Source organism: Sesamum indicum, linkage group LG2 (assembly GCF_000512975.1).
Source record: "Sesamum indicum cultivar Zhongzhi No. 13 linkage group LG2, S_indicum_v1.0, whole genome shotgun sequence".
In the NCBI taxonomy this organism is placed as follows: domain Eukaryota; kingdom Viridiplantae; phylum Streptophyta; class Magnoliopsida; order Lamiales; family Pedaliaceae; genus Sesamum; species Sesamum indicum.
This window is the reverse complement of record NC_026146.1, coordinates 2,471,643-2,494,541: the sequence shown is the minus strand read 5'-3', so window position 1 is coordinate 2,494,541 and position 22,899 is coordinate 2,471,643. Positions and strand designations below refer to the sequence as shown.

The 22,899-nt window shown below is 36.4% G+C and overlaps 2 protein-coding genes across 10 annotated transcripts in view; both read right to left on the bottom strand.

The window, feature by feature from the left end:
• Positions 1,431–16,505, bottom strand: LOC105177348 (protein FAM91A1). 3 transcript variants are annotated; one of them, XM_011100478.2, is made up of 12 exons: positions 16,254–16,505; positions 15,989–16,156; positions 14,724–14,841; positions 14,022–14,118; positions 13,293–13,399; positions 12,226–12,348; positions 11,963–12,116; positions 10,854–10,914; positions 10,375–10,757; positions 4,645–6,247; positions 2,917–3,314; positions 1,431–1,906 (listed from the first exon to the last, which is right to left on the bottom strand). In XM_011100478.2, the coding sequence occupies exons 2-11, from the start codon at positions 16,114–16,116 to the stop codon at positions 3,059–3,061; spliced, it is 3,030 nt and encodes a 1,009-aa protein (XP_011098780.1). In that variant the 5' UTR covers positions 16,117–16,156; positions 16,254–16,505; the 3' UTR covers positions 1,431–1,906; positions 2,917–3,058. The 3 variants fall into 3 exon arrangements, with proteins under 3 accessions (XP_011098780.1, XP_011098773.1, XP_011098786.1); XM_011100471.2 differs by having other exon boundaries at positions 15,989–16,170; positions 16,254–16,504; XM_011100484.2 differs by lacking the exon at positions 16,254–16,505 and having other exon boundaries at positions 14,771–14,841; positions 15,989–16,031.
• Positions 20,227–22,899, bottom strand: part of LOC105177332 — a 6,939-nt gene continuing 4,266 nt past the window's right edge. For 4 of the 7 annotated variants that reach the window (XR_002286610.1, XR_002286608.1, XM_011100457.2 and 1 more), the window contains one exon: positions 20,227–20,530. Coding sequence is in view for 4 of the 7 variants with exons in the window: in XM_011100457.2 (XP_011098759.1) it covers positions 20,276–20,530 (255 nt within the window). In the remaining 3 variants the exon portion in view is untranslated. The remainder of the gene's footprint in view (positions 20,531–22,899) is intronic. The other 3 variants (XR_002286609.1, XM_020692041.1, XM_020692042.1) reach the window with 1 other exon arrangement.

Below are 22,899 nucleotides of genomic sequence, written 5' to 3'. Positions count from 1 at the left end.
AGGCTCGTCAACTGTGAGCTTCAGTTGTCGTTTCTTCATCATCTTGGGGAACTCACCCAGCCATATTCCGGTGTTGAAGATGTTTAGCCAATACATTAATGAAGTAATGTTTCTAATTTCAAGATTTCTTCTCAAGAATTGAAGGGCTTTCACAATCGCTCCGACATTCAACCATGGGCATAAATGCTCATGCTCTTCATTTGTTCCACTACCATGGCAAGATTTGTGAGTTCAAATTTTATAGTGAATGTTCCAAATTTGAATGAAGTGATACTTGAGATTGCGCACCTTATAGGGTTTTCATATGCTTTCTAACAGGCAGCATTGGGTTTATGGAGTTGTTACTATTACTGGTACTTTTGTTGTGGTCTATATTTTTTTCTTGTTCAATTATGATATTTAATATTTTAATGTTAAATCTTCATTTAAATTATATATATAGGGAGAACCGACGAGGTTTGAGGAGAATGAATACAGGGAGATTATAGGAATTTCCATTTGTTGCACCAGAAAGTAATCTTATTCCATCTAGTATTGCCAGTTTTCTCATGAAGATTGAGAGAGTTTTTATTGATGTAAACTGATAAAAAAAGTTGATCCCCAAACTTTATTGGATGACAAATCCTATTTGAACCAATCCACAACCCATTTCATCAGTTATTCAATTTCTTCATGAGTTGTTCCTTTAGGATTTTGTTGGTATCGTAATTGTTGGTGGATCTTTTGCTAAGTAGGATCTGCAATTGTAATTTTGAACTCCTTTGGGTTGGGGTAATGAACAAGTTTGCCTGATTCAAGTTCCTCTTCCTTTTTTCTTTTCTTTTAGAGTGTTCATTTTCCACTCCAATTGAAAATTTATTGTGTCTGAACGTATTAAACATTAATGACCAAAATTGTAAAATCCAGATTTTAGGATCTGGAACTATATTTTTTCAATGTTTACATGCATAAAAGATTAGAAGTGATCAATTTTCTTGTTGTGAATATGTTTATATATTGGTATTAAATGTATTTATAATTAATTACATTTTAAAAAAATATATTTGTAATTTAATAAAAATTAGAAGATATTTGTATATTTGAACTTAATTTCTAGATTACCTTAAATATGTACATAAAAGTCTCTAAACAAGAATTGTTCAAGCTTGTCCTAGAAAGCACGAATTAGAGACAATTGGAATTTTCACAAAATCTCATAACATGCCTACTCCACCTGCATAACAAAATGATTAAACTTAGAGATTTATATATATATAGAGTGGCCAACATCATTATTTCTCATCCAGATCATAAACGATGAATTTTTCAAAGGGGAAGAAAGTGTAATTCTAAAACTTTTTTAAGAGTGTAATTTCATATTTTTAAAGGGTCAACCCTAAAAAATTATTTGTAACTCAATGAATCACATGGAGTCTCAATGTCATTTACCCTATTTTATATTTGTATTTAACCCTTAAGTAGAGAACGACTGCCATAACCACTGAACAAAATTGTTTTACATCTGAATGTATGTCCACAACCTGCTATGCTAACCGAGCTAACAATACCGTAACAGAATATAGCCAGATGCAGATAAGAATCTCATAAGAACCGCGGTTTTCCCTCTCAGAACCCCTTTCAAACATGGGTTTTTAGACCCCAGACAGGGATCCAATATGCTATGCACAATGTCAAATGTCACATATGTGGTGGTCTGTCTCTATTAATGTGTAGGCTGAGAAATTTGTATACAAAAAAAGTTCATCGACATGTCTTGCACAGTGCAAATTTATTTTACTTAATACTAGAAATGAATCACTGTAGACATGGCACACATTGAAATTGTGGAGCTCGATCAAAACAGTGTTCCCTTCTACGAAACAAACAAGGCCGTGCAAATCCAGAGTGCGTCCAAGAATGACAAATGCTGAAAAGGAAAGGTAAACACATAAGGCAGGAATGTTAAACACATAAGGCAAGTTCCAGCTTACTGATCTACTTTGACATCTATGCCATGCTATATGAAAAGGATACAATATGTCTCAACTGTACCGAATATATCGAAACGTAATGACAGTTTGCGGGAATTTGCAACAGGAGTATATGGAATGAAGTCTGCAACTTTGCCAACTGGTGTTAGTAGTCCTGGTAATCTTGCTTGTTTTGCAGTAACTGCCATCCAAACCTCTCAAAGGAGCTATGCTGCTGCTCTGAGAATTCAGAGAACTAAGGTACCAGATTTCTCAATTTCCTTTTGTGATTTCTTTGTTTCTTACCTAACGGGAACTTTCACTTCTTTTTAATTGTAACTTTCATTATTATTTAACAAGTACATCAATTAAATGATTTTTAAAAATCTGAAGTCCTTTCTTATTCTTTTTAAGAACCAAACATATGAATGATATAATAAAATCATTCATTTCCCTCATTTATTCATCCCTAAGTTCATTCATTTTCAACCAAACCTATTAATGCATAGGAATCAAACCCCCTTAGGTTTCAACCAGTGATAAATAAGTTTAGCTTGCATGGTGGATAAAGATAAGGATGTGAAAGACCAAGACTCAAAAGGTGACCACTTTCTATATTCTTGTACAAGAGTAATTACTCTTTCGTTCTGGATCAAGTGTTCCGAGTCCTTTCTTGGTACAGCTGCTAGTATTGCTTCTCTTTGAATGGATAATTATTTTCAACTGTACCCTTCTGAAAATTATCAACAACAACTGACCAGGATTTGTTACTTTCTAGGATTTCCCATTGTCAACTCCAATCTAAAATATATACTAACTGAAATGCAGATATTAGAACATCAATAGTCAGAGTACATAGGTAAATTATTAGATGAAGGAACGTTGCATCTACAGATAGAAAAGATGTGTTTTACAGTGGAAATATAACCGCAACTGTGAGATTCATAAAAGACAATTTGGACTTTACCTCAAAAACTGCAATGTCTTGTGCTCTCATAGTTAGATGAGCAGTACCAATGGATTAGTGACTCTGAATACCAATATGCTCCACATTCTGTATAACAGATGAATTCAAGGAGACAAGCTTCAAAGTTACGAGAAATTTAACTTTAAACTTTTTGTTTCACTGCCAAAGACGCCGATGCAGCTGAGGCCTCTGCTATCAAGGACACAGGTTGACGAGCCTGGAGGCAAGCACCAATCTCAAAAGGATGCAATTCAGACCCATCAAAAAGAAGATTCACTCCAGGAAGAATTACTTCTTTGCTGTCACCATCTTCTGATTCACCTTTTGCAGTGCCAATAGAGACAGAATCTTCAATAGGCCTTGTGGTAGCCTCATAGACTGGACTCAAAGCGTATGATCTGCAAATTTATGAAATTAATATTCCAATTAATCATGCCATAAAAATCTTCATAATGCCAAAGTAATTTATGAAAAAAAATGAGAAGAAAAAATTTAGTGCTACCTGAAATGGTATCTATTTGTGAATCTTTTACTAAACGGAAATACTTGTATATGAATCATATAAATGACATTTTCTTGCTTTACCAGTCAGTCGAGGATTCTGATCAGTAAAATAGTTTTTTCACCTTTTACAAAATGTCATAAACTTATATGAGACAAATACCCCACAATGGACAAGGTATTCAGGAAATATTGGCAGACTAATGAATTACACTTGTAGTCCCTATACTTTGAAAATCGATTTTGGTCCTTAAACTTTTCGAGGTATAATTTTGGTTCCTAATCTTTACAAATTTTTACGATTTTAGTCCAACCGTTAAAGTTGGGTTTAAAGATGTTAAGAATGAGGGAACCGAATGGACCAAAATTGTAACAATTTGTAAGTATTAGGAACCAAAATCGTGCATTGAAAAATTTTAGGTACCAAAATCATTTCAATTTGTAAAAGTTATTGACTAAAATCAATTTTAACCTGAAGTACAGGACCAAAAGTGTAATTTACCCAATGATGTACAAGAACGAAGGTTGGTTTGGAGAAAGCAAAACATAGCATCCCCAAGAGTGTCCTATTTCCTAACAATCATTTGCTTTTTCTCTGTTTGCATTTAAGCAGGTTGCACAAGTTTTTTTTTATCATGTTTCATTCTGATTCACTTTGAAATTCATACTGCAGCAATGCTCTAATAGATGCTAGAAAACCAGCTTAACTCACTTGAGTATACTAGAAAATGGCTCAGTTAAAAAGGTAATCGTGGATCCAGATTTTATTCACGAGTTTCGAGCTGAGCTGGAGCAGGAATTTAGCCCTGAAAATAACTCTTCAAAGAAAAAACTAGTAAATTCTAGAAACAGGGACCACACGTAAGCTATTCCTTTGACATGAGAGCTTTCAGTAACTACAGATGATGACCTAACAAGATTATACATATCATGTGCACAGAAGTTCTATTAGGTTTGAAATGCAGATATATCATTTCTATCCGCCGCAATCCAAACCACACAATGTTGTTCCCCTAACCCACATGGATAAATATCCATGAGTAAGGGAAGAAAACAAAACAAGAGAAAACAGCGTTTTTGAATTAACAAACAACTGAACACCAATATCAGATTAACAGGCCTTTAAGAGAGAACAACTTATCTAATGAGCAAATAGTAATATCATAAGAATTTAAAGAAAGAATTGGCTGCATATGAACATGGAGGGCAGGAACAGTTAAGACTCACCTTAGGATATTACCATCAAAGCTCAGAACTTCAGTCCGACAACGTTGCCTGTTAGCAAGTTTTAATCTTTGGTTCTCGCTTAAGGCTCCTGATATAGGAGAAGAAGGATCAGATAGCGGGTTCCATCTTCCACTTGCATAAGTCATAAGTTCTCGAGATGAATCCTTTTCCTTCTGGTGCTCTTTCTGGTAAAGAAGTTTTGCAGTAGGGCCTGTTGCTTGGTACTCTGCACAAACATCACGTAACCTGGTTCTTAAGTCTTGCATTGCTTCATGATGCTCCTTTTGTAAGTCTGTTTGAAGTAACTTTGAGGATACCACTCTTTTGCATATATTGTTGCACAATTTGGGACTAAAAAGTGGAATACCAAATTCTGCACTCAGTGGAACCCATTCATACTTCTCAGTATCAACTGAGAAGTTTTCAGATTCTCCCTCTTTAAACAGCCTTAGAAGGCGAATATAACCCATAGTCCACAAATTTATTTTGTTTGAAATATTATGCAACAGTGTATTTAACTTCAAACTTTCCTCTCTACATAGTCCCAATTCCTCCCCAATACTAGCCATTGAACCATCACTGTTCTTCAACGGCAACGGAACATCTAGGGTTACAACTTTTCCACCATCATCAAGGTCATATCTGCTTAGAGGTTGAACCAGCACAGCAGTGCACTTAAGAAGAGAATTCAAACAATGTAAGAGTATGCTTCCTTTAACTAAATTTCCTTCAAGTTTTCCTCCCAAACCTCCAATTGTAGATCCATCCCATGACCATACTAGAGCCTTCTCACAACCAGCTAATGGTGCAGGAAGCAACCTTAAACATTGACCTTTCATCAGAACAACTGAAAGAGGTCCACTGGAGAGAGCAGAATACAGCACCAACTTCATCCAGGAAGTCATAGAAGAATGAGATGGAGGACCAAAATGAATGGGACCCTTGGGTCCAGGCAAAACAGAAGAGTGAGGAAGTGGGATCATGGACATGATAATATCATAGTCACGGTGAAATAGACGATCCAAGGTAGCTGGAGCTAGAGCAGCCAAGCTTTCACAGCGAAGAATATCTACCCTGTACTTCCTTCGTTTCTTTATCTCTTTTCCTGTACCCACACCTTCAACACAATGTGATTTTTCATTATTCTTGGAACTAAGGCCTAATTTAGAATCCTCAGCATAGGAATTGGATTCTTCAGATAAGGTAGCCGAGAAATTTTCATCAATAGTCCTCTCAGTTGAAGGCTCAGCAGAAACATTACCGTCTAGCATCATCAATGCCTCATGGTCCTCCATATTTAACTCAGATCTATTCATACCAGAATCTGTAGACTTGTCACCATAGCAAACATCAGTTGTGAATGAAGTGGCCTCCTCTTTGCTCAATGATATAGACCCAATGTTTTCTCTTCCATCAGCAACAATACCTCCTGAAGTTAGGCACTCCAGGATACACCTGAGGCTGAAAGCATGATTAGCAAATTCCTGTAACTCTCCTTCAAATTTGGCACTCTCTAGAGTAACAAGATCTCTGCAAAGATCTGCCATGCTTGCATGACCTAGTTTCCCAGCTTCATACAGTGTGACAGCATGAGATTTCAGACCTGTGAGGGACATTTGAGAAAACATTAAAGTTGATTCAGCTATAAACTAAGGCAATAATCATGTAGATCTTGTGCACGACTGCTGCAGAAGTCACCTATAAGCATAACATAGACAAAGATTCTGCAGTTAAGAGCAAATATCCCTGAGCAGAACACCAAAAGGCAGGAGAAGGAAGAAAGCAGCCAACCGACACATAAACCAAGACTGATTAGAAGAAAGCGATGCTGACAAGACAAGACCATGTTGCCTGCATGCACCCACAAGCTACCTTGTTTACAAGCCTGGAAGAAATAAACTTCAGATCCCAACTCTATTTCCCATTAACTACCCCCTATCCCAGCCATTTTGGCAGGCAGTGGAGTAATACACATAAAGTCACGGAAACATCCAGTAATGTGATTCTAGAATTATCCTCTTTCATGACTTTCTTGATCCTTTTTTCTCTCCTCTAATCACCCAGCACCTACATAGCATTGCATTAAAAGTCCTCCATAAACTCCTCAACTGGTCCAACTCTTCAGAGTATTGACTTGATGCATTTGACTGAAAAAGGTCAGAAAATGGGGCAAATACAAGCAGATGAAGATAGCATAGGTGAATTTGAAGAAAATTTCTCAAGCATGGAAAGTTGAGAGTTGGAGACAAATACAAATGAAAGAACATGAAACAGGCTCTTCATACTGCTCACATGAAAAAGGTACAAGTGGACAGTTCAATTGCTAATATACTAACAAAGAACACTGGATGCTTTGATTTAAGGAAATATTATGTAGCTTTTAAAGCATGTCATGCACGATCGTGAGAAACCATATATGTATCCATGCTTGCAGAATCAGGTATTCCCACCTCCACTCAATGCTTGTGCCTCTTCATTTTAACTCCAGAACTGATTGAATCAGGTATTTAAGATCACAAGATCAATATGCTCTTTAAATTTTACTCCATTTGTCCCAGTAATAAAAGGTCCAAGTTGCTGCTTATGGTCTTCGTTATCCATTTCTAGGGAAGGCGATATATGCCTCTCTCATTTATTATCCTTCAGATCCATTTACCAAAATTTTCTAGATATCTCTTTTCCTTTTTTATAGTATATCTGAAGATGTAAAATGCAATAGCAATATTCCTTCTAGTTGAGATATTAAAATATTTATACCTCATTTCGTTTTATTTTTATTTTCAATTTTCAGTTTTTAGGGGGAAATGTGTGTTTTCATTTTGTATAGATTTTCGTGTGAAAATTAGAATGTGTATGGATTAGTTGATGGATTGTATTTTATGGTCTAATAGTGTCAAATCAATATATTTTTTAATTTGATTGAAATGATAGTTTTATTTTTGTATTGTCAGTGGTGTCAAATAAAATACATTTTCTATTTAAATGATTTTGATGGTTATTCTAAATTAATGATGTCATATCAAAACATTATTAAAAGAATATACTATTAGTTTATAAAATTAATAATCAAAAATCTTTTATATGTATGTAAATATATAAAAAGGTATTGATTGACATGAAAATGATAGTAAAACATTTCTAGTGAAATTATATATATACACATATGTTTCACTTTTATGACTGTATCAAAAACTGAAAATTGAAATTTGAAAATAAAACCAAGCAAGGACTAAGTGTTTATCCTCTCCAAAATTTAAGCCTTTAGTGAGGTGGTCATTCAATATCGCATTAGAGCTAGACTAAATAAGAGATCTTAAGTTCAAACATAGCAGCCAAAATGAGTTTCACGTGCAAGATGTTACCTAAAAAATATTGCTTGCTTGCAATTGAATGGGCGTGTAAGAAGGAATGGTGTAAGTATTTTGACGGCAAAAAACTACAACTGAAATCTATGACTTGTGTATTATATAATATATCTTAAGTTATAATATAAATAATAAAGTGATATTAACCAAAAATATAGTATTATCATGCAAAAGAAAGTTTATTCTTTTACTTTGATCCTAATTAGTATTAAATTTTTATTCATATTCATGTTATAAATTTGTTTCACTATTACCTCTAATGTGTCATCTCTAGCAAAAGTAGTAGCTTTACATGAAAGAAGGCAAATCATAAGTTTGCATGAATAGATGTGAGATTATGCATATCTAACATTCGAACTATTTTGAAAAAATTGTCAAATGTCATGGTATAATTTGGCTAGATTAGATATTTTATGAACAAATTCAAGCGTAGAAGAACAATACTGAGCATGAATAAGACTAAGTAAAAGTTGAAGCAAATAAGCATCTGTTGATATGTTAAACGTTAATGCCCAATAGTTCTTACTTGAAAAGAATTAAAAGAATATAATTTCCACTTAAATACATAGTTTACGTACATAAGTCTCAAGCATACAAAATTTGGTAGGGACTATCGTTCGCCTAGAATTAATATAAAATAATGACAAGCAAATTAAGGACTTGAGAACCACAAACTTAATAGCAAAGATAAAACCGCAAACAGCCCCAACCCACCACTCAAGCAAACCACAAAGCCAGCTTTAATAATAAACCATCTTGAGGAAAGTGAGACTTCAATAATAGCTCCACTCAAGAACATTTCCTATTGACCATTTTTCTGTTTCCCTTCTTTCTAGTGTTGTTCTCTCTTTTTCCTTCCATTCCATTTCTCGTCCCTCCGTCCGCTTAATTTTCCCCAAATAAATGTTTATATACCAGTGACCACCAACACCTCACTGCCACTGACGCATCCTCACCATCACCTAACTAGCCATATCCTCAGCAAAGGACCCCAAATCCAACTTCTTTCATTTTATCTGAATTTGATATGTTTGTCGTTATGAGCCAAAGATGTATCCTTCCCTGCCACCTGTGCATTGGGTGTCTGGAGAGTATCTAATACTGTCCCATGTATCCATGCTCCATAGGATCTAACCAAGGGCGAAAATAGATCTAAAAAGATTTGTGTTCTAATGCTTGAGACCACAATTCCATTTGTCAAATTTCTAGTGCAAAGACTCCTTAGCAAAAGTAGGTACTTAACTAAAAGAACCAGCTATGCTTGGGGTTATCCACTCTCTTTTGTCTATGAATCTTCATTCAACTAATTAGTCAGAAGGTTTGCTTTGAGCTATATTTTTTATTAATTGTTATGCATTTATTTTGGAATTACATAATACTGTTCCATTGTTTTCGCAAAATTTCCAATTTTCTTTCCTTCCAAATTTGTAATTGTGTTCGATTCGTCCATACCTCCAGTCGTCAAAGTGATAAAATCAAAATATTAAGTGTGTTCTTTCACTAAAAAGGGCTGTGGATGCAACACTAAAGTTCTCACTAGAATGGAGTTACCTTTTCTTAAGATGTTCCTTTTTCCCCAAAGGTGGAAGTTCCTTGCAGTCTGGTCTTCTTATGATGAAGATTCTTTTGTTCAGCCATTACAACAATTCATACAATAAAGACCTAGTGGTATACTCAAGGAGCAAGAAAACAGAGAGAGAGAGAGATTAGTTTATGCAAGCAGATGGGAAGTTTATCTATTCTCGAACACTTTAATATTAGCAGTGGCTGATGTTTTAAGGTGCCTATCTATTCTCGAACACTTAAATATTAGCAGTTGGCTGGTGTTTTAAGGTGCCTCCAGGGACCACAAGATTCGGAGTCCACCACAAACTCTCCAGTCATCTGTTGGAAATGATGATGGGGAGAGGTTAATCACTGGGAGAATCAGTGTTTTTTATTGAACAAACACCCTTTGAGAGCATTGGTAAACAGAGCTTCAGGTTTTGCATATTTGGCCCTCAAATAAGAAGTTGACTGATACGACTAGAAAGTTTAGTAATAAAACTTGAGAAAAAATTAATTAAGTACGAAGAGGATGTAATTCATCTAGTGTTGCCCAAGACAGCGATGAAATCAAATGGAGACCCTGCAGCCATCACCACTACCACCAAAACGAAGTTTGTTATAACCTCTGCATCTTTCAGAATATACCAATAAGTAACCCGTTTTCCTCAAAAGTTCTCTTTGATTTAACACGCACTGAGATATGCGCCAAAAATATGGCACCAAGCATGCAGAACTGAAACGGAAAGCATTGATGGGAGAGATGTAAATGTTTATGAAATGAATGGCAAATAAAGATGAGAGAGAAACAGAGGCAGACCTGGTGAAACAGATCCCATCATAAGATAAGATGTAATATTAGCATCGACGACAAAAGCTACACGAGAACAATCAGCAGCAGGATTAGAATTATCTGTCCATAATATATCTCCTGGTTGGAGAGCAGTGCCATCACTGGACAAATTTGAGGAGCTCATATTCGCATGAGCACCATCTTCCTCGTCACCAAGTATACTTTTTGGAGATCCATGAGCATTTGATTCTTGAAGAATAGATGCAGGATCAATAAGCTTTACTGCCCATCCCAGTCGACAGGCAAACGATGCAGCAGCCTGTAGCTGAGAGATATCAGCTTGTAAAGTTGTAGCCAATTCAGCGACAGTTGAATTCTCACTTGACACCACAAACACAGCATAAAGCAACCTGGATTTTGTGATCCATAGTATCCAATTCTTAAATGCTCAGCTTTACTCTTGAGAGATGTAATCCAAATGAAAAGAGAGTTAGCAGGAGTCTTACTCCTCAATTGGATCTTCATATAACTGCTCCCTGTTTGAAACAAATCCTTCAAGCCTAGAAACTGAAACACATATAAAACTCTTAACTCTCTTAAGTTTCACTTATAAGCGCATAAGTCATGACATAATTGCAAAATGACATATCATTTGTTATTTAGTATTTGATGCTTAATCAATGTCAAGCATCTACTTCTCATGGGAATAAATAGGTGTAAACTTTCAAATGCGTTGCTGGTAGAGTTTAAGGCAGCGCCGCAGCGGAGAGTGGTCTTTAGTTTACATTAGAGGGGAACAACTGATAAACTCCTAATGTCCTTGTTGCATCGAGGAATTCGTTGTTTGTTGTTCTAGATATTTTTATCATCAAATGTTTTGGAAGGTGACATTTTTCAGGAAATTTAGGCCATTCAAAGTATGGAAATGCGAAGCAGAAAATTATGGGAAATATTTTTCATCCTTAGTAATGCGGTTTGGAAATCCAAAGCAGACAATTTCTGGAACATATTTTGCATCTTTAGTAATAGAGGATAACCATGTGGGGGGATGCCTCAACAGGAAATTGTTTCATTTGCTCAATTACATCAACCCAATTTAACCCAGCAAATTTGTCCTAATATTCATCATAAAATGATGCTATAGACAGATTACTACTCTTCTATAACCAATTGCACCAGCTCACAGCTCTAATTTCTGCATGCCCCATGCATTTTAAGTTCTGAAAACAGAAAGAAGAGAGAGCTCAAAGTGTTACAGCAGTAAAACAACTTCCATCTACCAAAAATTAGCAAATACTGAAACGAATTTCTGCTTAGACTACTAAAATTTAGGATTTCCAGGTAAATTTAAGTGGATTCCATATTAGAGAATGAGGTACTGAGGTTGGACATGTAAATAACAAGCATTCCTCAAACTCCAATTGAATAGGTAAGTCTAATTTTACTTCCAACAAACAAATATACCTGCCCCAAGAATCATCGAATAACATGCAAAGATGGGGCCAAAATCAATCATGTCATCAACAAAGTCATAAGTCCGGATTTCACAGGTAAGTGGCTGTGCTGCTGTGGTATTAGCAAATCAATCAGATAAATAAAATGGTCAGAATATTACCTTTAAAACGATCATCAGCATAAACAGGAACATCAAAGTAGACAAGTCCCCGGCGATATAGACCCTTAATAATTTCAGGATCAAAAAGGATGAATGAATTTGCTTCCTCCTTACAGATCTTATCAATGGTTGCTGTTTCTTCTTCTGAGAGTTTCTATAAAAGAGGTGGAAGAGGATAAGGAAGAGAAGATTTCATGTCAGTTAGTTCAAATTTGACTTCCGAAATATGCACTTGGAGAAAAAGTTGATCAAAAGCCACAGACCTTGAATTCTTCCAAAGTGAAGTTGACTAGGCAAACTCCCCACCATGGCTCAATAACAAATTCCACAGGTTCTGTTGGCAAGAGTTCTTTAGCTATTGACTTATTCAGCTTCCACATAATTTTCTGGAAGGCTCCAAGAAGTTAAATACAGTAAAATGGACGAACCAAAAAAACCCATGTCATATATGATTTGGAATGTCAAATATTTCTGCAGTGGCTACTCCATGAAAATGCGAAGGGTTCTAGATCCACCACTAGCTGGCATCTCATCATATCAGGAAGGACCTAAAGTTAGCTTCTTCAACCATTATTTCACCCTTAGCAGCAGCCAGCAGCATGAAATACACACACACAGAGTCAGATATAAGGCAATCTTCAACTTTAAAGTTAATCATGCTTGCAGGAATTTTCCAGCAATTATGCTTCCTTTTACTTAGGTAAGCATATAACTCATCCTATTGTGTATTCAGTTTCTAATTTTTTTTTTTTCAATCCACTTCAATGTTCTTTATGAGAATTGGAAAGATTCATGCAACTATGGAATTCAAGGATGGAGTTCATCCTGGTATCTCTATCTCTTCTTAACTGGACGATTCTAGCTCTTCAGGGAACCATTCAGATTGAAACGCAACCTAACTTTGCAAAGACTGGCAAAGCAGCACCATCCTTAACCCAATCATGAAACAATTTCTTCAAGCATTCATGCATTCTGGCAAGAGTTAATTGTATATGAAGAATGACAAAACGCCTATCCATTTTCAGTACATGATGAAATAAACAGAAGAAAAGATATCCAACTAATGGTCTCAGGACATAAACAACAATATTGACTCGTTCCTTCACTCAGTTTACTGGGCTCCAATCTTGGTGCTTCAACAACTTGCTTGGTAAAAAGTGCAAAACAAAGAAGTGAAAATTTGAGGTACATATGTTTCAAGTATAAGATTACCTCATCACAAAAACAAAGCAACAATGTTTATGCAGCAACTAATGAGTTAAGTATCTGCTAAATGTATTCTGATCTGTAACATGGTATACAAACAGTCATGAATTTTCTTAGACCCTACCTTAGATCTGCACTTATTCATGATGTCAATGAATTCATTTCTTCCTATCCCTGTGAGCCGCAGCGCGTCTGCAGCACTAAAATTAGGAATGCTGTCATAGGGTTGTTCTGCAAATACATTATAAAACATCATGAAACGCAAAACAGCATAACAGATGCAGTCTAAGATTGAAATCAATTTCTAGTGAATCATATCCATGTCTTCTACAGTCATTAACTCGTAGAAAATATTCAAGTTTAGAAAACCAGCCTATGGACCAATGTGGCATTTGCTAAAGCATGTTACATTACAGTGAGAAATACCAATTCAAGGACTACAAGAGTTTATGCAGTTCTCAATTCTGGGGTGGTCCTGCAGAATGTTTTGGTGAAATAAATTGGGGAATGTGAAGTGTGTATGCTTTATCTTAATGCTCTCGCATTTCCTCTCGCACTCTCATTATTTTATTGACCATCTTTTAGTTACTACCAGATTTTTGCTAATAACATTTTAACTATTTATGTTTCTACTTCACATTTGAAATAGTCTATTATGTTATTCTAACAGTTCCGCATCTTAACTTATATATGATTATACATCTAATTATGAGCATTAAGAGGGAAAAAAGCAAGATTGCTTCAACTTAAGCAGGACTGATTTTCATCTCCAAATAGAGCAACTTTCTCTAGCTGACAATAGATAAGCTAGTACAGATATTTAATGAACAAGGTCATTTTGGAATCTTCATACCATTTTTCATAACTTCGAATATCATGTCACAGTAATATTTGAAAGGAGAAACCCTCATAACACGGCAAACATACTCCGCAAGATGGTAAGGGAACAGCTGCAAAAGCACGGAACAAGTTAATTGCAAGACTACAATAAGCTAAACCTTAGTAGAACCTTGAAACACTCAATCATTACTTCATCTATATAGTTAGTCTTTGAGCTAGAACAAGATGAGGCCGCTCCTTTACTTGAAAACTCATTAAAGAACAGTGAGAAGCAAAGACAAGAGTTCACTTGCAAGTTGCTGTCAGATCCTTAATAATAGGAAATGTTCACTTCTTTCACGTCCTAAGTCATATTGTTCTGGACTATAGTTTGAAAGTCTACATTATGCATCCTGAGCTTAAAAGTGATTTCTTTCTTTTCTGTTTTTCATTTCATTTATTGACAGTGTTTTGTCTTTTTTAAGGTCATCTATTGTGTTCATGTCTTGGAAAATTAATAATGCCCCTTGATTATCCTCCTCTGCTTATGCTCTAGGTGTCTCAGCTATGCTACTCAACAAATTCACACTCTTATTCAATGGCTTAAAGTTTTCAAATGAAGCACAGTCATTTAGCATTTTACTGTGGTAAATAACTTATCATCAATTTCCTGCTAAATAACAGCAATTACTTAGCACAATAAATGAATGGATAAAGGGATTTCCATTAAACACACCGCTAGATTCCTTCTCAGATAACGCATCATTTCTTCATAGTATTCACCTTCTTTGCACACTTTGCGAGCAAAACAACTGTTCCATAAAAGTCTTTTCTTGATGCAGTGTTCAATTACCCTGTATAACATGATAATCATGGTAAATCAACGGAAATTGATTTGCACAAAATGAAAGCAACATGAAAGAATAAAAACTTCTCTTGAAGGAGATTCACATGAGTTAAGTTAGATGTAATATATTAATTAACTAGTTCACCTGACACTTGACAGTCACTGCCAAAATGGTACAAACACAATTGAGCTATATACAAGTAATGTCTAAGTCTCAGATAACAAAAGAAAATAGTTTTCCATCAAGTTTTATGAAAACCAAAACAAATCAAAGGCAAATCAAATTACAACATCAGTATTTTTGCACTGAGTGACACTATAACTTAAATTTTACCTTTGACTATTGAAAAAATTTTCAAATGCATTATTTCAGGAGAGTGGTGCTTTCTCAATTACCATGTTTTGGTTAAGGTTTCTGATCATGTCTAATTGGGAAATTGAGAAAGGTGATCATATTGGGTAGAGAAGCAATCCATTTTTTAACAAATATCTTGATTCTTCAATATAAATAATAGTACAGACAATTAAGCAAAGGCTCAGGGTTCGAATGCAGTATTATTTAATGCATGTATTCTGCAACCTAAGTTACTCTTTTAGTTCAATCCTTAATCTTCAGCTTATAGGAGTGAATGATAATTCTCTTTTGACAAGTGAAAACTAAAATATCTCCTCGAACTTCCTGAGGTTCTCAGTCAAGTGTACAACTCTAGTGAAAAGTTGGGTCATATAAACGAGGACAATATGTGTGTTAATGCAACTATAAGTTAAACCAAATTGCCGGTAAAGTATATAATGCAAGAAAAAGTTGTCAGCTATTAGCTGGTTGGATATAAGATATTGTACCAGGAAAGAACAAATTTCAATCAGCCAACATGTGGAATGCAAATAGAAGTTGATATGGCAAGAGTTGTATCAACATATCTTTAATTTCCTCCAGTTTCTAACTTAAAGATATTAGAGCAGAACGGGAGTATCAAATCTAAACAGAAGAAGAGAACTATATGCCGAAAAGAAATTACAATCAGACCTACTTAAAAGACATATATACGTAATAACAAGTCAGAAGCAACCGTGACTCTCGCACCAGAAAGACGTTTCATCATGTCAAAGAAAACAGAAAAATAACAACTGAAGGAAAAGAAAACAGTTTAAACCTCCGATGCCATTCTTCCTTGGAATTCAAGGTGGATTGAAGGCGCTTGGGAAGGCTGTCCCACTGGCATTCGTCCGCAATTGCTTTTACTATCAACTGTTCCTCGATCGTCGCTGGTGCACGCTGCATTGTATGTCCTGACCCAAATCTCTGTGAAATCCCAGCTTGCCTTGCAGTCAGCAACTAATTTAGACATTGACAAAAATCAAAATTAATCGCGAATCCTGAATAATCAATCGACTGTAAGACAAATTCGATAAAATTACCAGAGGTTAGTGGCGGGAGCTGCGGAAAAACGGGATCAAGCTTAGGGCTTGATAGCTTAGCATCAATGTTGCGAAGATTTGGTACGTGAAAGGGGAAAGACTGATTAAGCCGTAAGGAGACAGAATTCTGAAATGCTCCGATTCACCGCTCCTCAGACATGCCAGACAAACACTCCGATTCGAATAATAAATTGCGGGCCACTATGACTGCTGACGTTCCAACTAATTAATCAATTTTTACCGCTTTCCCTCATCGATTGATGCTCATTGTATTACTGTCAGTGAACGCGGTTCCTTGGGGTTATTTATTTTTTTATTGTAAAAAATATATATATATATATTAATATAATTAATTTTAATACGTTAATATTAATATGTCGAGTCATGATTTAAAATCACGACTCAACTTTAAAAATAATTTTTTTTAACAAAAAAGCGAAGTCGTGATTAAGGATGTCGTGATTTTTAATCAGACTTGTACCAATTTTTTTTTTTTTTTTAATTTCGTTTAATTAAATTTTGTATAAATTAATTATATAAAATTAATTTTTAACAATAAATTAAATTTTAAAAAATTATAATATTAAAATTATATTAATTTAAAAAATTATAATTATGTGTACAAATATAATAGTGGTATTTTTGTACAATTGTAAAAAATACAATGAAATATACAATTATTTTTGGCAATCCGGTACCGGCACATCTGATTGTGTTGAAAAATTTCTTTGTTGGGCTTGTTGCCTTGCACGCGTTTGCGCCCAATACATCTCATTGTAAATACGTGTTGTTTGATTTCGACCAAGGCGCGAAGAGATGCGAATAGTAATATTGTGGACCAACTTAAATCCCGATACATCCCAATAATTTTCGAAATGTAGAGGTCAAATGACTTAGAATATGTATTCTTATAAGCCATTATATCATAATAATCATTTACTATTGATGCAGCATTAATCATGTATGCAGCGCATACCTTTTGAGCGTGACTGCAAGGACTACCAAATTGAGTCCACTTGCCGCAAGAACTTTCTCGGTTCGCAATTTTGACAACATGGGTATTGACTCCATGTCCACTGTGACGTCTTGTAACAACCAAAGCGGACTATTGGAACTGATGGTGTTTGGTGACGATTATGCTCAACAGAATTTTGATGCCAATGTGTGAACATCTTATGTGCAAAATCCGTCCACGGTTGGTTGTTGGCCAACATTACAGAACTTCTCGCTAACCTCTCACGGAAATAATGGACACTTCGCTGAAACCTCATCTCTTCAATACTCCATTTATGCATTCTGACATATTTGTCGTCAGAATTCCGCATCGCCATCCACCATCATGAGATGTTGTCCATTTTTCCTTGTTGATCCCGTCTAACCACTCAAACGCGTCTAGTTTCTGGCTCTTTATCTCTTCCATAATGCGATTGAATTTCTAGATCTGATATTCAAAGTCAGCTCTCTAACAAAGATCCTTCAACACGACCGTAATGTTTGGATTAGTGTTTTGGGTGTTTTTGTTTTGGTGTTTTGGAGATAGAGAGAGAAAAATAGAGATAAGTTAGTATGTGTTTTGAGATAGATTGTATGTTTGGATTTGTGTTTTGATATAATATAAAATAGTAGAAAATAAGTGGTGTAGGTTTGATGTTGGGATTTGGGAGACAGGAGTTACTGTTCATTGTCAAATCATGTCTTTTAATATATATATTTAGTAATATATATATATATATGTATATAGTATTTTGTTTGTTTGTGAAGTATAATATATATATTTATGTTAAGTAATTTTTTTTATTGAGGCATTTATTTTTATATTTTAAACAATATTTATAATTTAAATGCATGATTGAATACATTGTAGTATTGTCTCTTAAATAGTTTTGTTAGAGTTTATATTTGGAATAAAAAAATATAATATATTAAATTTAAATAAAAAATTTAGAATTACGTATGTATTATTGGTATATTGTCCTCAAATTTCAAATTTCTTAAATATTTCATTGAAATAGGAAAAATTATAAGTATAAAATATTTAATATAGTCTAAGTTGAAAAAATTTTTAATCAAGCGTTAAATGCTCTATATAACGTGTTGAAAATAGATTCGTTAAAATTTTACATGCGAACAGATAAATTTTATTAGATAATTGAAGTAATAAATATACGAATTAGATATATAGTATTGATATATTGTCAGTAGTGTACGAAACTACTACATTATTTTTCGTTAGGTAGAAAAGTTTTATATTTCTTAACTAAGTAGCATTGAAAAATATCTTTAATATCAATGATTTCATAAGTTAATAATTATTTTTTAGTAGTAATTATTGCTTACATTTCACATATATTATATATTGGATAATTTTTTAAACATATAATGAAAATAATTTTTAAAAAAACAATTAAATCTCAGTTGCTTTGGTGTTGAATAGATTTGTTTAGATTAAATCGGTGCGGTGAAAATTATTTCATGGTCGTTTATATTCGTGGTGAAAATAATTGCTTGATAAATCGAATAATTGCTTGATATATTGCCCAATATTTTTGAAATTTTTTTTACGAATATTGTTTGTCATGTAAAGAACGATGTGTTGAGTAAAAAATACATAAATAATTAAAGGTCAGTGAATAAGTATCGATTAGTTAAAAACAGAATAGAGGAAATATTTTACTTGTACCATATAAAGCTGTCATATTTTTAGGGAATCGTTAAAATCTTAAAACACATCGGCACGACATATAAGAAACGAATGCGTTTGACAATGACAAACTGCTCGAGTACTTGTTCCAGCTTTACTAATTAAATCAACATTTGACGTAGAGTTTTCATATTCGGCCATTGTAATTCTAAGGACCGTCACGCCGCCATGGTGGGAGTCCCTGTGGTCGGCGTGAGCGTGCTGTGCTGTTGCCCTCACTGTACGACTGGTCACCCCCATCCTGCTGCACGCCAAATCGACGAATATAATCAGTCCACGATCCAATTTCCCCCACTTCTGAACCCATGTCAAGACTGCGTCGTGCGGCTATCTGGGTACTGTGTGGCACCGGTGGGGCAACATCGCCACGAGCTACATGTTCCACTGCATCCCAACTGGCAATGTGTGTATGCGTCTGTGTCAATGGGGCAGTAGAATCCGATATGACAATTGGTGCATGCTGGCCTCCTCTCACCGGAATACGCACGGTGTGACTGCTCTCGCTGTCCGGTGCATCGCCGTGGGCCTCAACAGGAACATCTGGCAACATCAGCGGGCCCCAAACTTCTAGCATATTGGGATAATGTGGCTATGGATAATGATAGTACCGTCTAGCCAACGGAAAGTGCTGCAAAATGGTCAATTGAAAGGTGTTTGTGCGTTGCAAAATAATGTATGTAGTTTGAAATGACAATTGTTAAATGGATTTCATTACATTTGCAATAACATGACGTACCCGTGACGCGTGTGGTCGTACCTCAGAGGGAAACACCATAACAAATGTTTCAATATCATAAAAAACCCCTGTTAGCTGAGTGATGCCGTGAAACTGGCAAAATCGATTTTTAAACTCGTAGAACTTAGCACAGACTTGCTCTCGTGTGTAGGGGTATCGAAAATGTCTTCGTAATGCACGTGCCCAATGACCCATTTGTGTCTCTGCAAGTGCATCGTCTCTCATGGACGTTCTGGTGTTGTCGTCTAGTATCATCCACATGAAGCGTTGCTCAACATTTAAAGTCCAGTGATCCTCCTGTGGAAATCCAGCACTCTCTAGATATCTACGATATGCCATGTCTGCACAGAACAATGGTCAGAAAATAGTAATGTGCAATATCGTACCATCTGCACGAGTTGCTAATGTATGAAATGTCATTATTGCTTGGTTTAATGCATCACCTATTTTATTAAATGTCAACAAATTACGTACATCATCCTACACTTGATTCCTACTAAATGATCATATAGCGTTCGATCGATAGGCAGAGTGAATATCAGAAAAAGGTTTAAATAGTTTAGATATGATTGTCCAGTTCTTCCATCATTGTGGGTTATTTGGATGGTGAGCTGCCCACATTTGTAGCGCTATGTTATCTCGGAGGGTGCGTTGCGCTTCTAACTCAGAAGTGGTTGGATGTCCCCTATGGTAAAAGGAATCCATGTCAGGAGGAGTGTCTTCATCCGGTTCGTTGAATATGATGTCATCGTTGCTGTATCTCCGAATGAAGTTATGAAGTGTGCAACATGCGATTACGATATCGACCTGGTGGTTTTGAAGGTAACTCGGCATCCCCCACTGTAATATTGGAAAACGTTTCTTCAGTACACCAAAACAACGTTCAATTACATTTCGTAACCTTGAATGTGCATGGTTAAACATGTCCTGTGGGGTCTGATAGCGACGACCTTGTCCCCTCCACTCTTGTAGGTGATACCTTGTCCCTCGATAAGGAGCAAGAAAACATTGGTAGTTTGCGAAACCCGCGTCGACCAAATAATACTTACCTGCGTTGTAAGAAGATATTGTTGTAAGGAGAACCGCTAGTACCACCTACTTTCTTTTTAAGCAAGATATTCGATGCAATGTAGCAAATATATTTCATCGTCTCACCGATCGGCGGAAATGGAAAATTTTGATCTTGTGATACTGCATGGTCCAGTACCCGGGCATCGGCGGCACTTCCTTCCCACCCCGTATAGACATAGGTGAAATTCATATCGAAGTCACATATTGCTAGTACATTCTGTGCAAGGTGACCTTTACGCGACCGGTACCGGTTTTGGTCAACTCGAGGGACCCAAGCAGGTATCAACGTCCCATCCATCGCTCCGACACAGTCCTTCATCGGACGCGCAATGCACAGTTTAGTTACATTAATTACTTAGTATGTGAAATACTAGCTTCCATTAATTACGCTATGAACAATGATGTGGAAACTGCTGAAATGTACCTTGAAGTATGGGTAGAAATCACGGTTACTTGCCACTCTCGGATGTGTATTCGTAAAATCCGGACGAGTTATTAGCTCTGGGGCCATTGCACACAAAGCAGAAAGCACACGATGGAATCTACGATGAATAGTCTCCAGTGAGTGTTGAAATCGCTCCATATTATCGCGGTGTCTTTTATGCATGCCGACCGTCTGCATGAAGAGTGCAACCTCCTCGATTGAGGTAACCCTGGATGTCTGACCATGCGGCAGTAACCCTCTACAAGTTAATGCATCAACCAAAGCATAGAAGCATGGCTTGGTCATTCGAATATTGTCAAAAAAACGTCCTTGGTGTGGGGTTGTCATTATCTCAGCAACCCACTCTGCTCCCTGCAGTGCTGACGTGTTACGTGGAACATTTTCCCTAAACAATTCTGGGCATATTATGTCTCTAAATGCGTAAAATTCCTCTGGAACATCAGATTCGTTACTTCCTGGAGTCCCTGGTGTCCCTGGGCTGTCACCTGCGGTGTTAGACTCCAAATCTCCACCAACATTCGAGCTGGCCATATATCTAGTCGTTGATGAATTTCTAAATAGAAACATGCAAAAGTAGTGGGTAAGTTACATACAGTAGACGTACGATGAATAAGGACATGAAACTAATTAAAATTTTACGAACTTGGTATGATTGCAATCTAAGTAAACCATACTGGCATAACTATGCATAAATTAACCAGTTGCAACACAATATTTTAACAACCGGGCATTACATTCACTTGCCCAACGAATACAACCAACGGAGTTTATTTTCGTCATTAAGACGTAAGAAGATCGTGCGTGTGCTGTGACTGTGAAAGCGCTCTAACGCGGTGGTGAATATAATGTCCGGCAGATCCTGAAACTTTGTCAACTCATCTACGCACCGCTCAATCGATTCAGTAGCTTTGGGCCCAGTGCGGTCAATCTTCCCTTGCAGTGATTCATTCAACCTATCCATTGTCTCACACTTCTTAGCGTGCAGCTCACTAGTAGCACGTCGGGACCGACGACCGCTTCCAGACGGACCAGCAGACACAGGCGCTGATCCCGGTGAAGAAAAGAATTCTTCCCCAGACGTCATGGGCTGTGATTGAGAGAATGCTGTATCTTCGTACTCGTCCCGTGATCGACGAGTGCCCGAGTGAGTGCCATCCATTTCTTCATCATCTACGTTGTTGCTGTTATGGACGGTGCGGCGTTGCTGAGATGATGAACGAGCGAGCCCACCAGTTGCAGTGTTACGTGAGAACATCTGTGTGCATAGGTCAAATCGTTGAAGGCCATGCTGGACAACTTTTGACAGGACGTATTATTAGTTTGTGAAAGAGTACGTTCGTTGCAGGCAAGAGAGCCTTCGTGCACGTTAAGAGAAGACAGAATGAGAGCACAATATTTTTATTACCCGATATAGCTCCTGCAGACGTCCTGCCTCGTCTGTTATGGTATTCAATTCTGGGTCCCACCCCCATCCGGTACCCCTGCTAAGAATGTCGTTCAACAGACGCCAAGCACGACGCAGTCTGTTAAGTTTGCCTTTTAACTGCGCCGGCGTAAACCGACAACCTTGACCCATAATTGAGTTCATTCTGTCGGTTATACGAGCCCACACCGAAGGTGGGAATGTGGATGATTGGAGTCGGTGTGTGATGAACTCCTCGTGCATTAATTCAATGAATACGCGTTCCATTTC

Coding starts and splice junctions, on each gene's coding strand:
- LOC105177348 (XM_011100478.2), bottom strand. CDS start 16,116: ATGCAGCGTGCACCAGCGACGATCGAGGAACAGTTGATAGTAAAAGCA. Junction 14,842..15,988: donor AAGGAAGAATGGCATCGGAG/GTTTAAACTGTT, acceptor CATGTTATACAG/GGTAATTGAACACTGCATCA. Junction 12,117..12,225: donor TCACTTTGGAAGAATTCAAG/GTCTGTGGCTTT, acceptor CCTCTTTTATAG/AAACTCTCAGAAGAAGAAAC.